An 18,293-nucleotide genomic window follows, 5' to 3' on the forward strand; every position below is an offset into this window, starting at 1 on the left:
CAATCAAAATAAACCATCTGCATTTTTCCTGAAGGGAAGTATTAGCAGTTTGTTAACATATGATAAAATCTAGCCCCACTTCAAATAATTTTAAAGTATCTAAACCAAACTTTGAGATAAGTAGAAATAAAGAATTCAAATAGACTGTATGGCATTAATACCTAGCTCCACATCATCCGCTTTAAAAACAGTAGATTTGTGAAAATGTTAAATCTGTCAGCTGTAAACAGCCAGCTTTCAGTTTAATGACCCTACAACAAACTATATGCTCAGCTCATTTAGTATCTCATGAGAATGTAATTTGGTTCCATTCTTTTTAAAAGTTTAAATCTTATTTCCATTAATTCCTTTTTCATATAAACTGAAATTAGTTGATATTGTCCCTCTTTCTGTCACTTGATAAAAATTGAAAAAGAGAAAACTTAATATGTCATTCATTTCACATATTCACTTGCAGCTCAGTCTTGTTTTAAAGTAAACATCTGCTATACATTGTTCTTGTCTTTTCTGAATGTCATTTCCTTATGTAAGCTGGGTGCAAAGAAATGTGTCTGCAGACATGATGTTGCAGGATCATGACAGTTTAACATACTAATGACAGCATGCTAGCAATGCAGTTTGTTTATGTCACTGATATTAATAAAGTATCTGAACCTAAAAACACACAGCTGTTAAATGCTTCCATGTTTTGGTTTGTGGTTCTATGGGCAATTTCTATAGATATTTAAAGCAACTCAGGAAGGGGGCAACCTCACAAAATTAGATCAAAGTCCAGTTGCTCTGCTTACTTTATATTGTCCAAATCCTGACTTTTGAAAGCATGACCAGAAAAAAAGTCATACTCAATTCAAATACCATTCTTTCTAAATTAATAATGCTGTACAAAATCATATTACTGAACATTTTATTTCTCATTATGCTCTTGAAATAAGGTATTCATCCTCAAAGGATTGTGAATACTTAACGACATAATGAACCAAAAAAGCAAGAGTGTTCCTTTTGACACCATTATTCTGCTCTTCATGCATGGATACACACATATTTATGCTTTAAGTACTTACATTCAGCATCAGTACTCTACAGAAACAATAAAAACTGAGATACACATTGAAATAGATATCTCTAACCAGTAACTTTCTTGATAGCCTAGCAGATGCCAAAAATGAGGAACAATTTGCACCAGAGATTATGAAAATGCAGGATCGTTTGAGAATAATAAAAGTAAATGGTGGGAAATTTTAACAGCAACAGCTGTGAAAAGAAATTCTGCAAGATTAAAAATATAGAAGAGAGCAACAATAGTAAAAACAGTTTAAAATTTGAATTGCTTCACAAGAGAGATTCTTTAATTACGGCTTCTGGAGATATTTGAGTAATAACTGCAAAAACAGCGAGGTATATATATTTATAATTATTTCAGTATCGTAAGAACCTACTAATACTGTAAAATCACAGCAAGGAAAATTATAGCAGATCACAGGACCATATGAACCATGCTGACTTTAAGGTCTATAAGGACTTGTGACTGTGAACAGAATAGCAATCACAGGCATATTTAGTGGTGAAGGCAGGTGCAAAGGTATAAGAAGCCTCCCTACACAGCACAGAAAATTTGCAACAAAACTCAGTTTTGACCAAGAAGGTCAAAGACAGCAAGAAATAGGCATATCTGTTTTGTATTTTGCTATTTATTATTTCACGTCTATGGGATGAATATTTGTATTATTGCCCTAGACATTGGTACCCAGATCTGGACACAGCTTAAATTCTGGGAGATGGAGGAAAGGGTAGAGGGCTGAATGCGTGCACGCAGTGAATAGTTCAATACTCTGGCATAAACATTTACTTTAACTATCCATAGTAAATCCTGCTCTGCTACCAGAAGCACCAACAGGCAATAGCTTCAACATGGCAGAGTAGTGATCACATCAATACCATACTGCAGAGACACGCGGCAAAAAGCACAGTATTAGTACAGTGCTGAACTACACATTACGCAGAAACATGTGGATAGAAAGCCAAAACATAAAAGTGTGCCTGTCCACTGAATAACATCCCAAAGGGCTAAATTCCGTACGACATCAGCAATTTCAATGTGCTGCCAAAACTTTACAGTATGAGAACAGGCATTGTATTCTATGAGGATTTTAAATTACAGTTCATGATGTCTCTCAGCCTTTTCTGATACTACCAACCCTACGAAACAGAGCTGCCAGTCCAATAACCCTTTGAACTCTGGAAAAGTTCCTTTTCCAAAAGTACAATATTCTAACTCAAGGCTCATCTACTCAGACAAACACTAAAAGAATACTTGTAGTCATTCATGCAGGAAGCTCGTTAATAAACTACAGGCAAATTCTGGAATTATTTTATTATAATTAATAATGTATTATGGTGATTATGGTTTGCCTGAGAACAAACAGGCTAGACTAAACTAGTCTAACTGCCAAATCTTCTGCACATGTGACAGATGGTGGAAGCATTTTAAAGACTCCCTGTACACAAGAACTCTGTGTAACAGGGGCTCGGATTCAGTGCAACGGCAAAGTAGCTGAAGCAAGTCATGATAAAAGCACACCATGCAGCATAAGCTATCTTTAAAGCTTTGGGTTTCATCTGAAGAAAAGGTGAAAAAAAAAGAATAGTGCATTCTAGGGATGTGAGGGGAAAGTGGCAGCACAACTCATGTTGACTATTGACTGATGAAAGTGAAGGAAACTGTGGCTTTTGATACAGAACACTAAATTCAGAAGGTACAGGGGGTGGAATGACAATGGTTGAACTCAGTGGGGCTATATCCCCTTCTAAAAGGGCTTGTTTAAACTGCCCTAACAGTTTTTATGGAAACTTTTTATTGGAAACATTGTGATTTACTTTTCAACAAACCTTATTCTTCCCAAGAACATAATTCATTTTGTGTGCTCATGTCTAATATCTTTTGGCTCATATTACTTTGAAAAGAGTTTTGAACTCCAAGAATGTTCCTCAAATACACCCTCTAAAAGTCCCAGGTGGCAAATGCTAGAGAGTAGAGGAGGAAGACAGGACAATAAATGAAAAGTAATATCATACCACTGAGAACTCTCTCAGCCACATCCCAAGTTACACCCGCTGCAGAGAATCCATCTTCCTCTCTAATTAATTTCTTATGGTATATGAAGCAATGCAAGTTGCAAGGAATAGGCATTTATAGACCAAAAAATAGAGCCCAAATTAGGAAAAAGAAACAAAAAATCAAAAGTAGAACTATACAACCATTGACTTCTGATGCTGCCAGGGTCCCTTCAGCCTTTCATTGAACCATTACAATTCTGTCCCTAGAACAAGCAAATATGCTGTGTTCCTTTCTACACCAATGTGCTTTCCAGGGCAGTATGCAAGCAACACTTAAGCCTTGGCTTATGTTGTATCCATAAATTTAACATTTTATGAATTTGTTCAAAGAACAGTGTAATGTTATTATTTGGATGAGCTCTATCAGGCTAGGTTTCCGCACAGAGATCCTGTAATCTTTTGCATTTTGGCAAGAAGTGAAGATGCAGGTGCTATCTGAAACCAACTTATAGTGGAATCAAACCGGGACATGATTTCCTTTTTATAGCAGTTCCATGTCCTAAATTTCAATGGATTATTCTTGATTTATCCATGAAATGAGAATCAATCTGAAAGTATACATTTGCCAGAAATGGCATTACCCTTAGAGATTTTATCAGCCCACCTATCTGAAGAATATTGTACTGACAGATCACAAACAAAAAAAAATTTAAAAATATAAGCAGAAGCTGTAATTTAGGTTGTCAGAGAAAACCCAAGCTCAGTTTTCATGAAGAACATGGGGTTGTTGTCAGCAAAAGTTGCTGGCTCTAGTGATGGACAGAATACTGAAACTGCTCTCCTGCTTGCTAATGTAAATCAGATATTTGCAGCATATAATTTATTTTCTGCCTGCCCAGAGATGCCAGCAGAGTCCTTTACAGCAGAAAGGCCAGGAAAAATCATGTTAATTATGAAAAAGGTTTATACTAATGATACCATAGAGAAAATGCATATGTCCTTCATATATCTGCAGTGATGACAGAGGGAAGAATAATCTTCTTTCATGTTAGTTCATAATACCAATGGTAAGACATAACTTGAAGCCCTGACACAAACCTTATTATGTTTTGTTCAGAGTAGAAAAAGTAAGATCTAAAATGCTATCTGAGATAAGATGAAATCTCACGTACCCACGCTGTTGTGAAGGACCAAAACCTATCCTGACAAAACGAAAGTCTCAGCAATCTCTGTATTGATTTTTCCACCTTATTTCGTATCATAAATGTCACAGACATTGTTGAAGATCATTATAAACATTTTTTTTTCCACACGTTTGACCTAATACAGGTTTTTCGTGACCCATTTTGGCAGACCTGTGTTCTGTTATCAGAATTCATAAAAATACTTAATTTTTTCCACTTCCAAAACACCTTTTTGTTGCTTCAAGGAATAGCATACACTTATGCACAGAAAATCATTTGTGTCAACAAAGCACGATTAAGGTCATAAAAATGAAGCATTGAAAGGTCAGAAAATGCCAGAATTGTCTGAACACCCATAATTTAAATCCCTCATGCCTGTGCATTATGATAAAGTTTTTAATTACATGGTAGCATATAGTATGTTTCATGCCACTCCATTTAGAATGTCCAGAAGAACATAGGAGCCCAGCTTTCATTCTTTATGTAAGGGAAAGCAGTCATTACAAAGTAAATTCTACTTTACAGCTGTAGGCTTTAAACTCAAAAATTACTTTGGGGCTCGCTCATGCAGTTTGCTAATGTCAAGAGCAGTTTGAAAATGCATGGTGAATATGAAATATATTGAGCTTTTAGTTGTTGAGATCAAATAAATCTTTCCTGAATACACATTAACTTAATTTTTTTAAAAGCCTTGTATCTTGCATAAAATCAGTCAACTTTTCACTCAAGACCCAAAATAACCTGACAAATTTGAAGTAACTGCTCCACAACCTGGCAAGCGATAGACTTAGAGATGAAAGACTCAGAAACAGCAGAGTAGTTTTTAGCACCACATTTTTAGCCAGTCTGACAAAGCTGTATAAACAAGCCAAAACAGATATATGTACTGGGAAATTCTGGACAATCTCATTAATTGAGAACTGATGATAGCCTCCCTGTGGTTTCACATGCAAAACATGTATGTACCTTCACACTATATACAACAGATTAACACATACATTACTAAATACCACCTCAAAGCAAAACAAACACAAAATGTTTGAGTGGCATCCAGAGCTTGAAGAAAACTAAGAAAAATTTTAAAATCCCTTAATTTGGACCTCTTTTTTTTTTTTTTTTTTTTTTTCAGGGAAAATGTGCGTGGTTTGAAATCTGGGTGTGAATACTGCATGGTGGGAAGAGCTCTAATATCTTCATTCCTAGGTGAAAAAAAAGATATAGAGACGTACAAAAAACGTGGGTGCTAGTGACATTCTCTGTCTTTAATTACATGACTCCCAGCCTCTAAATTTTCCACCCTCTCTCCCACTTAGAGCTTAAGGTTCTTGTTCTCACATACGAGTTCCACAAAAGTCCCTCCTGCCCACATCTCATTTCTCATTTTCTCCTTCTGTTACTGCCTGAGTTTTATCCAAATTATTTTCTTAAACGCCTACTGTACACTTTCTCTGGTCTTTGCATCACGTCAATGCCTGCATTCCAAAGAACCAAGATGTGTTCATTTGAATTGCTATCTAAAATAGGTTTTTTCTGCAAAGTCAACAAATGCTAATATGTAAATTAAAACAACCTTCTTTTTAAGTAACTGGTTCTCTAGATGAAAATTATCTTCTTTATCCTGATGCTTTGCATACACTGTTTGACTAATGCAGACTATTCCTGACTTTGTGTCACAGGCTTATTTTCACCAGAAAACTGTGAAAAGTAAAAATTGTATCATACCTAGGTTAATATCCTAGAACTTCTTCAACTAATTTTCTGGGTTTGTAAAAGCAGAGCTATTCTGTGAACCTTTTCTCCCCTCCTGATTAAATACATATTTTTCCTGAAATGAAACTTGATTTTAAAAAGATGAGACTGAAATCAACTCCCTTAAACTGAAGACTGCCAAATTTCACAGCTGCTCCTTATCTCTATGATGGTCTGACCAAAACCTCAGAGCTGACAGCTCTAAGTTCTGGAAAAGTTGGGTTATGAAATTTTTATTTCTCAGACATGGATACAAGCCACCAATATGGATCTACTTTAAGCTCAAGGAAAAGAAATAGAAAATGATTGCCTAATTTGAAGTAGTACTAGTGGGAGTGCATTTTTAGGCTCACACCCATATATACACGTACAAGAGCAAGATAGTGTTGTTTCTTTTTTTACACTGCATGGACAGTGGGATATAAACCTACTTCTCACTTCCCACTGCTCACAGGTACTGCCTTCTGACACCCACAGAGGGCAAAATGGGTGGAGAAGTTCAGGGTTCTGGTTCCTGCCAATTCCACATGCATGCTCTGACACACTTTGTCAGGCCTATGCAAGGTCTCTGCTGCCTAGAGACCATGTGTATTCTCCCTACACCCATCAGTTGACAAGGCATCCTGTAAAAATCATGTCCCATTTCAGATATTCAAGACTGCAGGTAAGGCCTGGGCTTTTCAATATTTTCCCTTACATCTTCAACAATAAATTCTTTGTAAGTTCCCTTCCCATGTGACAATTTTTTTTTTTCCCCCACTCATGGTATTTGGCATATTGTGTGCTCAGAAACCTACCAACCTCAGAAGCTTCCTTTCTCTTGCTATTCCTTATGAATAAAATGGTGATATATTAGCAGGTATGAAGGATGAAAAATATTTTTAAAGCTCAGATATTTTTTTACTTAGCAAAGCACTGTTACCTGTCAGCATCCACAGTCACATCATGAACCCCTCTCTGAATGACGTCTCGAGAGGCAGCTAGGTCTGGTATTCGGTTCAGACTTCTTGTATATAGGTTGAGTCCTCCATCTGTCATGTACCTGAAAATAAATGTGTGGTCAATCAGTGGGAAATGCAGCCATCTGTCAACCATGTTTCATTCTAAAGTTAATGGACTGTGGAATTCAAATGTTTAAGGTATGGTTTGTCCTATTAGAAGGTAGGCTTATACTAAATATTCTCACTTTATGTGCCCAGTGCAAGCAAATAAGGTATATGTCTATTTTCTAGGATCATTTGCCATTTGCCATGATGGCTTACAGGCCAACTTGTTTTGCTAAAATATATTTAGTCTGAAGCCCTCAAGTATCTTCAAAAATTTTAAGTATATTTTATGTACCACAGTTTTGTCAAGTAGCACCAAATGCAAGAAACATAACTCCAGTTTAAAAAAAAGAAAGAGAAAAAAATCAGTATCATCCATCTAAATGGGAACAGAAATTGAGAACCCAAATCTGTAAAACCTGCTGGGATGCAATTATTCAGATATGAAAGAAATATCCACTGAAGGCCTTACAATGACATTTAAGAATATATTTCTGTGTTCTTTTTGCTTGATTCCCACCACTTCACATTATAATGAATGACTAATGAATTGAACAGTGAGTATAGTGCTGCTTACTCACTAGAGAACCATTAAAAGTTTCTGAATTTCAAGCAGCAGCAATAATTTCTGGAATGCCTACCTACAATTTTAGTTATCTCTATGAGAGCTCTTGGTGCTTATAACTGAGCAGTACCACAAGCCTGTTCTACTCTCAAGACCTGCCCATATTTTCTCAAGGGACTTTTCATTAAACTGTCTTCCTTCACAGGCTCTTGTTTTTTACATTTCCCTCCTGTAGTTTTTGGTAACTTTAGTGTAGCAATCTAGCACAGAGTTTGCACAAATTTATTTGTGAAGGACTGTGCACATGTATGGCACTTAACATAGAAGTATACATAAACATAAAAAAAAATTGGTACACCTCGGTGAACCCACTCAAAGTAAAATTACAGGCTTACTGAAATAAGTGTAGTCCCAATGCTGGGACAATTGCTAAAATGATCCAGTGGAGTTCACTCCCAATTCAAATAATCTTTAGCACAAGTTCTTGAGCCATGAAATGGTGCCACTCAAAACCATCTCTCAGTCGAAGCGTGTGTCGAAGTGCACAAACATTTAACTTTAATAACTACAATGACTCCCAGGCACAAACCAAGGCACACACACACTGCTGGTGCTCCAGATGTTCTGTTGGCCCTCTCCCTGCAGCTCCTTCTAGGAGCAGATTTAATTGAAATCAACTGTCCCTGAGATCTCTGGGCTAATACAGCAGCCCAAGAGCACCAGCCTCCACCCCTGCAGTTCAGGGTGGGCAAACAGGTGCAGATTTTGAGAGCAAAGCTGCGGTAGAGTAGCACTGTGTGACAGCTACAGTTTGAGACTGCATTGTGTCCTGGGTGGCAATATGGGTGAAGGCAACCTTAAGTGCATTAAAACATAAAGGGTTGGTTTGTTTATTTTTAACTAATTTCTGAGGCATTTTACGCACTAGTAAGATTTGGCCTGCAGTTCAGCAAGGGATTTCTGAAACCCTGGTATCTGGAGTCTGCAGAAGGAAACTTCACATTTGTTTTCAAAGGTAATTTAACAGTCATACTTACAGAGTAGATTTATCCTTTTATTAAGGAAAAAATTTAGACTTTTTTGACAGATTATTTAGCTAGGGGTGAATTATGCAGTAGGTTCCAAGGCTCTGGAATTGCATATTAAATTTAGCTGTGGTTTGAATGCAATCCAGATTATATGGATTTTTCCTGTGTAAGTAAGGCCTGAATGGAGAGACTTAACAAGTACAACAGGCCTTCCTCACACTATTTTCTAATTACTGCTGCATTCCTGTCCCCAAGTATTTAAAGTAATTAAACTGATAATGGAAGAGGCATAAAGGAGATAAGACTCTACATGCCTCAGTGAATCCTGAAATTTCAGAGCTTATTAACTTGTTTTTAACATTTACTGCACCTAAAAATGTTAACTGAGCACATTGCAACTTACTGTCTGTTGAGTCATCCTTATTACAGATGCAAAAAGAAGTCACACAAGATGACTATATTCATCCTCTAATGTGATAAGCTAATTAATACAACTCATCAGGCACTGCAAAGGATTCCCTTATCTTTTCTCTTTTTTTTTTTTTTTTTTTAAATAAACCCATGCCTCTGTCAAAGGCAGTATTTATATTTCCTTTATGATAAAAGGTCTTCATACAATAAAATACTACATTTTCCATATGTTTTTTCTCCATTCTAGCACATATGAATATGGCATCCTACTTGACAGCCACTAATGCTATACTGTGGACAACCTTGTCAGAAGTGCTCCATTCACAGATCACTGAGGGTGCGCTAGGGAGATATAGGAATATGCTTTCTTTATAGTTATGCTTTTTCTAGAGATCTATCTTTGGATGGTGTTTGAGGTGAGACACTACTCTAGAGAGAGCTTTGATCACAGACTTCCATTTGCCCTTGGGAACATATGACATCCAATTTCATCAGCCACAATTTTCTAATCATAGCTATACTTCAAACTAAAAGATTAGATAGACAGCAAGAGTCCTAAATTTATACAGAGTGAAGTAGTGTGGTGTGACATGGCCGTGTACTCTATGGGTCTTCTGTTCAACCCAGTGTTACCTCAGCCACCAAGCAGCCTTGAGATGCCAACAACAGCACTGAACAGTAATTTAAGCATGAGCAAAACCATAACATGTTTTTTTTTAAAAAAAAAATGCTTTAGGAGTTCTAGCATACAATGGAGTGAAGTGATTTATGTTCCAAGATTGATATAAGAACTGTTAAATAGTAATTTGAAACACAGGGCATGCAGTACCCCAAAGTCAAGCAATTGATTAAGCAAACAAAAATAATTGTCATTCTTCCTCCTGGACGTGCTAGAAGTGTGACTGATCTTTTGTGAAAAGATATTCCTAGAGTTCAGATGAAATGCACAGTTAAAAAACTGCAATAAAGGCCTATCACACAGGCTACACTAGACAATATCTGAAGTGGAAACAGAGAAAGACAGTGCTGTCATCAACTGCTTTTCATCAGCTGTATCCAATACCATCTCTACGATCACATATAAAACAGAATTACTGAAAGAAGACCCATCCCAAGGCAAGCAGTGCAAAATGATAGTTTACCAGACAACTAAAATTCCAGTAAATAATGAGAAGTACCCGTGCTCTTATAAAAGTTCACAGCAAAGTCATCTTGATGTTAAAGGAGAAGAACTGAATTTGAAGGCAGCTGAGAAGATCACTGGCAGCTTCGGGGCTTATTTTTGTTTTGTGATTTTTTTATGTATATTTTTATGTTTCAACCATAATGCAACTTCCACTTGTGTGCCAGAATTTGTTAGAAAAAAATCCTATTAAACCTGCCAATTATGCATTAGTTCAGATGTGGAAAAAGTGTTACTTACCCACTATTGATGTCATCAGTTCTGAGGCTTTTCCCAAGAATGTCCCCATCACTCATGTAGCCGCCAACATCAACTTCAGAAGACATGTCCAGATCACCGCTTCCCTTCTCACTCATGTCTATCTGTGAGATATTTCCAAGGCGAGAAACAGCTGCTCGGCGAAGCGGGGTGGTGTACATGAATCGAGAAGGATCTGTGTGTATGAATCGACTCGCGCTGCTCCGAGGATAACCAGCACCCAAGGATGGGGCATCTCCAGCCTGCAGCCGAGGACTGGCCTGCCCTAGCCTCCAAGTCACCGGGGTGGACCGGCTTGTCAAGCTCGGTATACTTCTCCCGTTCACCTCAGTTGTCACAGTGCTGTCAAAAGTTGTCTCCAATGTGCTGCCAAACAAAATGGAGAAGTCAGTGAACTGTGCTTTCTCTGTTCCTGAAAACAAGGAAAAGCAAAGGCTGGAAGAATGTGTATTCTTTTAAAAAGTTCTCTCCCTATGTGTGTTTCTCCATGTGCACATATGTGTTTGTATATACAATAATGTCTACTTATAAAATAACTTAAAATAAATTTTATAGGCTTCTAAGTAGACATACATGAAATAACAACCAGTTTTGTGAATGACTGTATAAGACACTTTGACAGCAAATTATATTAAATTCACATTTAAGTTGTTGAGGAAATCTAGAAAACAGTAAGGTTAGTGTCATAGTTAATTTTTCCTTGCAAGTCTCTAATTCTTTTAACAACAGTAATACTCTCCTACGGCCCAAATTTTTAGCAGTCTACACGAAACCAGGATACCTGTGGCTTATCTGGGTCCCTCTAAGGCTGGACATAGTTTCTTCCAAATTCTGTCTCAGGTCTGCTATATTCTTTACAGTTCTCATTCTTCTTGCTTCAGGGTCTTCCCCTGGAAGAAAACAGCAAAACCAGAATAAATTTTAGCACAAAGTGTATAGGGTTGAATGAAGTGCACACATGTATACACCGCTGAGAATACACACATATGAATGTAAATAGGTTTGTCCCTTTAATCTTTTAAAAAGTAAAACCTTATCCTTTCAGTAATAAAATACACATACACTCATAAAAACATGTGACATGTAAAAAAAAAACAACAAAAAAAAATTCCTGGTGAAACATCCCTGTTAGGGACCAAAGCTATTAATGAAACTCAGATTTGCAGTGTTGGGATTTTTACCGTCTATAATCAAGACACGATGCAGCCCCAGACCACTTGATACATTACACAGCCCCTTTTTCTGCCTTGACAATTACACGACATGCATGGTAGAAAATAAAGCTACAGTAAATCTGTGTCTGGAAAGAATTGGGATGTCTGTTACAACAACTCTTCAGTATGCACTTAACATCCAGGCTATTTAAAAGTACTCTTTAAGCCAGTCACTTAATAAAGCATCTTTCCTGAACTCTAATGGTTTCCTGAAGTGGGACATAATTCTTCATATGGGATAAAAAAAATCTAAAAACTCTTTCTGGGTTAAAAATCTGAACACTCTAAGTACACATGTCATTTATACAATTACAGAATTTAACAGGCTTCAGGAATCTATTGTGAAAATGAAGTCTGGTACCTTGAGTAGTAAATCCTGCAAAATTTCACTTGGAACACCCTGAATAATGTTTACTTCACATAATTTAAAAAAAAGAAAGAACAGAAGGGAACAAAGTTATATGTTATGTGTTGCAAAAGATAAACATCATAAGCCTCAAAGCAACCTCCAAAAGTCATATATGAAGGAACAAAAATGCATGTTTTCTAGCATATTCGTATATCAATGAATTTTAGTTAATTATTCTTTTGGAGAACAAGCAAATTTCAAAAGAAAATCTGTGACAAAAATCACTGATTTGATCAAAGCTACTATTCTGCTTCTGGCTGTGTACTGTATCTGTTGCTTGAAAGAAGGTTGGCAAGAAGCATCATTACTACAGTAATGTGTACAATGCTGAATATGAAATGCAAATTATTTCTTTTTGACTCTATCAGTGATAAATGTCATGTCATACCCCACCTTGTTAAGTTAATTTTACTTCTTATTCTGGAAATGTTATTATCAAGAATGATATTGTGCAATCACTGAAATTAATATTTAACTCTGGATTTCAGCATTCTCATCTAGAACAGGCATTTTAACTAATTTTGGAATCCTCGTGACATCAAGAAACTATTTCATCTTTGAAAATATCTAACAGGAGATAGTCTGGTGAATTTAAACTCAACATCATGCAAAAATCAAGATCAGAAATGCAGGAAGAGGCAAAATGCCATGTAGCACTATGATATTTCACATTTGTAAAATGCAAAATACGCATGCAGATACACATCTTCAAGTTACTATATTTCTCATTCTGTCGCCACTTTTCCTCCCCCCAGGTTTATGTGTGAGTTTATACAAGATATAAATTCAACAATATTGATGTCCCTGAGGAAAAGCATGGTGTGCCATCTAAGTGAAAAAACAGGTAGGAGATGTTTGGGAAGGAGGGAAAAAAAAAATGGTATCCTTTGCAGAGTAGATAAAATGAGAAAAAAGGAAGGAGGAAATCTTAATGTAGAGCTTGCAAGAAAAGTTGAATAGGAGAGAGAAATGAGAAATATTCATTGTGGGTCCAGAAGCAATGAAAATTTTATACTTAACAAAACATTCTGGAAAAGTAAAGCAAAAAAATATATAAAAGCCCTATGGGAAAAAATTCTGGTAAGGTAAAAAGATCTCAACACAACATCTATTTGAAGGCATGGGAAAAAAATTGACTTGCAGCAGAACTACAAGTATGGGTTTAACACTGGTTTACAAAAAGCTTTGGATTAACATATACAGTGACATTTATTTCAAATATAAGGGAGAATCTTCAGAAGCAAACTATATTTGAACAATTGTTTATTTAGGCTCCTTAATTTTGAGTTTTGACTAAAGGATGAAGCCTTTGAGCACACTGACAAACTGAATTGCTACTGTGCCGCCTTCTGCGGTGCAGGCCTTAATGCTCAAACACTCTTCGGGCAGTTAAGAAAAATCCCAAACCTGACATTCCATATAGCCTTTATTTCTTCCCTGATAAGCAAATGATGTGTGGTACTAGCCAATGTACCCTGCAGTTGTGGCTCAATGTCAAGCTAACTTTCAGAGCAGTTTCATATCAGTTTGAGGTTTTCCTATCTACTCTGCCCCAGCTATGTCTTCTGTCCTCTTTGTTGTGGCCAAACAGTCCTTCAGGAACTGCCATTTGCTTGTTTACTTTATTGCTCCAAATAAATTCTTCGGTGGTTTAATGATTCAGAAGTCCATAAACCTCTGGGCTGACACCATGGAACTGACAGCTGGGTCAACACCCAAACAATGTGGAGACAAGAAGTGAGGATACAGGCCCCAGAACTGCTGCCAAACTCTCCATCTTCTGAAGACACACCCCAAGGGCACATCCATTCGCAAACTTTTGCTTCATAATTTAAACTACCTGTGTGCAAATGTTCACTCTCACATTGAAATGACCACAACTACTCCTGTCTTCCAAGCTAGATGTGCTCAGTGGATCAATGTACTTGTACCCATGGATCCCATCTACTGTTTGCAGAGGTTTCTGCATCATCCTGGAGATTCCCATAAGGCGAAAGGGTTCATGACAAGGCTAAGCTGGAGACCATTAAGTCCTATTAGCTTGAACCTTCTGTTCAGACAGTTCACAAGGCAGACTGTCCATACCTACCCCCAGGCATTTCCCTATGGTGCACACAGTACCCCACTGCTGCTTCCCTTTGCCTTTCCCCTTCTCCCAAATTTATCCAAATTCGTTTCGAGGAGCATGTTATATTACTGCCACAATACCTATATGGGGGAGACCCAGGCCTGTTTGTTACCTACCCTGCCTCAAACCAGAGGTGAAACAGTAGTTTGTTGTTATAAGACAATTTCTATTATCCAGAGGAAAGTAAATTCCAGAGTGTAAGCAGCCAGAATGAAAGGCAAAACAATATTTTACCTCTATATTTATTGGAGGAATTGAATATAATTCATATTTGCAGTGACTTTGCCCTTTTCTTCCATGTTTATCCTTGTCAGTTGTCCTTTGCTGTATGTTAACATTGCAAATTCTTGTAGGAAAAATGACAGCAACTGTCTTTTTTAATATATATTTTACAGTAAATAGCATAACAAAGCCTTAAGGTATAATTGCAATACCAAAAAATAGGTACATATATAAATATATATATATGGCAAGCTGCCAAAATTTGTTTTCAGAGAAGAATATTTCACTTTCAGAAATATTATATCAAAAAAGTAGTGGTATCCTGTTCTAGAAAGGCGAAAAGCGTGAGGTTTAATCTCTTTTGATCTGTCAGTGACATAAAGGGTAATTTCAAGACCTTTTCACCTTTTTTTGCTTAAAAAGATACAATTGAAGTTTTAATATCTTAAAATACTACATAGTACTACATACAGAATCCTCATAAGTGTAACAATTAAGTATTTTAAAAATAATTTTTCTTTTTTCTTTCCATCCTTCTCTTAAGGCCGTATGAATGAACTCATGCTGTACCATAGATGAACAAGTCAGAAAGTATAAAGAGTTGAACATGATGATTGGGAAATTTTTTTGCACTGAGTGCAAGATCCTCAAACCTAACTTGCATCTGACACTACTGACATTTTCAGGACAGCACTGTGGCTCCTCATCCACATCAAGCCTCCTTCTGTACAGAGGACCATAGGGATGGTGAATATGCATTTTTTTTCCAAAAGCTAGCTACACCATGCCTGTTAGAAGAGACACTATGGTGCTTATTGCAGCAGGATTGGGACACACTGTATGGGTTCAAAGGGAGCCCAGACTCCCCCAGGCACCTTGTTGCTTATTACTATGGCCCACAGTTATCATAGAGTATATCCATATTTTCACGACCTAACATATCAGAAATGTTCCTTGGCTTGTTATTTCAAGTGATTCTGGTTTGTACACTGACAAAGAGCCATCCTATTTTTTACATGGAGAGATTGGGACAAGACTAAAACCAGGGCACCCTGAAACTTTCTGTCAAAATTCTGTTTCTCTATACAAGAAAGTATGATGCAAATATTTCATTGACTCCATGAAATATAATCTGCTTAAATCACTTGTGGCTTCATCATTTATGTTAAACCTGAATGTTCCAAAAGATTGTGCCTAAATTCTTGTCTACAAACAGTGAATGATTATAGGTTCCCTTAAATTTCCAAAGAACACATTAATTTCTTCCATTTTGTGATTTTGTGAGATACGTACACAGGAAATCAAAGCAAAAATTTTACAAAGATCACTAAATACCTATGATAAACTTTCACATTCACATTTCTGAATTGAAGAATCACCCATTATTGCACATTTAATAATACTGTTCATAACATTTCAGTAATTCTGCACGTATAATTACAGCCCAAAGCAGATAGATGGGAAAATAATAATTCCATTAATTGTCTGATAGATATAAAAGGATTTACAAATAATAAGCAGCTCCCCAGAGAATTATCCACCCTTAGATATTAACTCCATTCACAAAGTACGAGTTTTACTCTGCAGGTGAGGAAACTGAGGCTTACAAGAGAACAAGGATTTGCTCAGTGACATGCAGCTGGAGAGGAGCAAGGGCAAGTGGAGAGCTCAGCTTCATTTGCTAACAAGCCTCTAATCTCTAGGAGAATCCTTTTTTAACGTACTGGTATAGTCTAATAATAAAATGAATGCGTAAAAAGAGAATTCTTGTCTATTTGTATTTTGAGATGATAGCTTTTTATCACATACACAGCAAAAATTTTATCCTGAATGTTTAAACACAATCAGGGCTAACATATCCACCAGCAAAGAAACTCCAAGCTAGGCACATGCTATATAACCTTGGAAAAGCAAGCAGCCACTTCAACCATTTGACTGGCTGAAGAACAAAGGTTTGAAAATGAACATTTTGAGCACTCTTATAAAGGGATGAGAGATGAAAAGTAAAGCCAGTAACACAGAAGCCTTTTGAAGCACCTATGGCTGTGGACTTCAAATGCTCACTGGCATGCAGTGATATAACAAAAATGGTTATTTAAACTAAACTGAAACCCTGGCATTCACAATTCCATGTACAGGGGTGAAATTATCAGTGGGGAGGAAGGGGGAAGCAATACTGGAAGGACAGTTTGTAGGTAGGATGAGACATGTTGTATCAAAACAAAACCGTAGATTCAAGATTTAAATTATAAATTAATTAGAACAAATGTCATTAAAATTAAATTATTTATGAGTAAATTAATAGCACTTAAATGTTTCATCTTATTTTTTCAAACAACTAAGCAAACTATGCTCAAATATTCACAGGCTGTTGCTGTCCGTGTACTCATCAAAAGTGATATAGACATTTGTCCGCATTTCATAGTCTTTAGAAGTAAGAGTAAGCAAACAAGGAATAAATGGCTAGACCCTATTTTTGCATACTATTGCCAATAAACACAGTTCTGTCTTGTGAAATCACTGTCAAGATCAAAAATCTGCTCCATTCAGATATGTGCTAACACTTGGGTCTCCTCCTGCCCTTCCTAAAGTCCAGCTAAAGTTAACTTACCTAAAATGTCAGTATAAAGGACCTGTTCTAGGTCTCCCAGCATTGTTATTATGACATCTTCATCCAGATGTGCGGTTCCTTCACGCAAGCAGCTTTCCTCCTCCTCCTCTTCCCAGTTCCTGCTGGGGAAATGGGAAGCACAGGACGCATTTTCCTCATCTGATTTTCCCCTCTCCTCATTGTCAGTCTCAAAGCCTTCACCTGTACGTTGGTCTCCTGACCTCCTGGACGTCCTGCTTCCAATGGGTTGTATCGCCTGCAATGCCGGGGGTGTGGGGGGGCTGGAGTGGCAGACAGAGTGCACCGACTGCGAGAGTGCCTTGGAAAGGGAGCTTCTGCTCCACGCTTCTGCCTCCCGCTGATGGTAACTCTGGCGGGACTTGGAGGCGTTTCCAAACCAGTTCTCCCTGTGTGAGTATGGCTTCTTCTCCCCTTCGCTGATGAGCGTGAGATTGGTTAGAGACTTCTGCTTCTGAAGACGAACACACCCTCTTCTAACCTCCTTGCCTTTAAACACTGACAGTTCAGCAGATCGCTGCATCTTCCCAACCGGGGCTTCACCTCAGTTGGATTTCATATTTCTGAGATGGACAGCAGTTCAGTTCTCCTGAAAGGTCTGGAGGAGGATCCCTCCAGCACTGCATGCTGCACATCCCAGGTAGCACATACTTGCACTCGCAATGAAAAGCACAGCTCAAACATACAGTGTACTTATTGTAAATGACTAGACAGGCACAATCATTTTCTTTAAAATTACGCTGCTGTCTCTGCTAAGCCACCTCTCTCCCGTCACATTAATCTGCAGTACTTACAGTCATTTTCACTTAGATTTTTCTCAAGCAGAAGAGAGTTGATCAAACACTCTGCTCCAGCACAGAAGTAATCCCAAAAGCCAACTGTGTTTTCCCCTCTCCATCCAATCACCGGTCTCATCCGGGCGGTGGGCCTGCATCTCTGTCTACCGCTGCTGCCTTCTGAAATCCCAAGTAGGCACAAGTGCTGTCTCAGGCTTCCCCCCCCTCCCTCACCAGATCATGACTGATGCCGGTGCACGGCTTTTCACTTTAGATGGGCTGACACAGAACTGCAAGTACAGCCTCCACGTCAGAGCTCAATAAAGAGCCAAAATTAACCACTGAAGCAAAGCTCTGCACAAGCCTCCTTACATTTTAGTATTCAACCTGCATTCCCAGATATATGACTCTTCTCTGCTACTGCAGTGAATGCTGCT

General features: G+C 37.6%; 1 protein-coding gene across 10 annotated transcripts in view; it reads right to left on the bottom strand.

Moving 5' to 3' along the window:
- NAV3 (neuron navigator 3) overlaps positions 1 to 18,293 on the bottom strand; it is a 417,901-nt gene that overhangs the window by 102,012 nt on the left and 297,596 nt on the right. For 9 of the 10 annotated variants that reach the window (XM_032999780.2, XM_042792193.1, XM_032999779.2 and 6 more), the window contains 3 exons: positions 11,260 to 11,368; positions 10,461 to 10,844; positions 6,910 to 7,029 (listed from right to left, as the gene is read on the bottom strand). In XM_032999780.2, the coding sequence (XP_032855671.1) occupies positions 6,910 to 7,029; positions 10,461 to 10,844; positions 11,260 to 11,368 (613 nt within the window). Of the gene's footprint in view, positions 1 to 6,909; positions 7,030 to 10,460; positions 10,845 to 11,259; positions 11,369 to 17,062; positions 18,123 to 18,293 lie in introns of those variants that run through there. The other variant, XM_032999783.2, reaches the window with a different exon arrangement.

This window comes from Tyto alba, unplaced genomic scaffold, assembly GCF_018691265.1.
Source record: "Tyto alba isolate M040663 unplaced genomic scaffold, T.alba_DEE_v4.0 Super-Scaffold_2, whole genome shotgun sequence".
Classification (NCBI taxonomy): domain Eukaryota; kingdom Metazoa; phylum Chordata; class Aves; order Strigiformes; family Tytonidae; genus Tyto; species Tyto alba.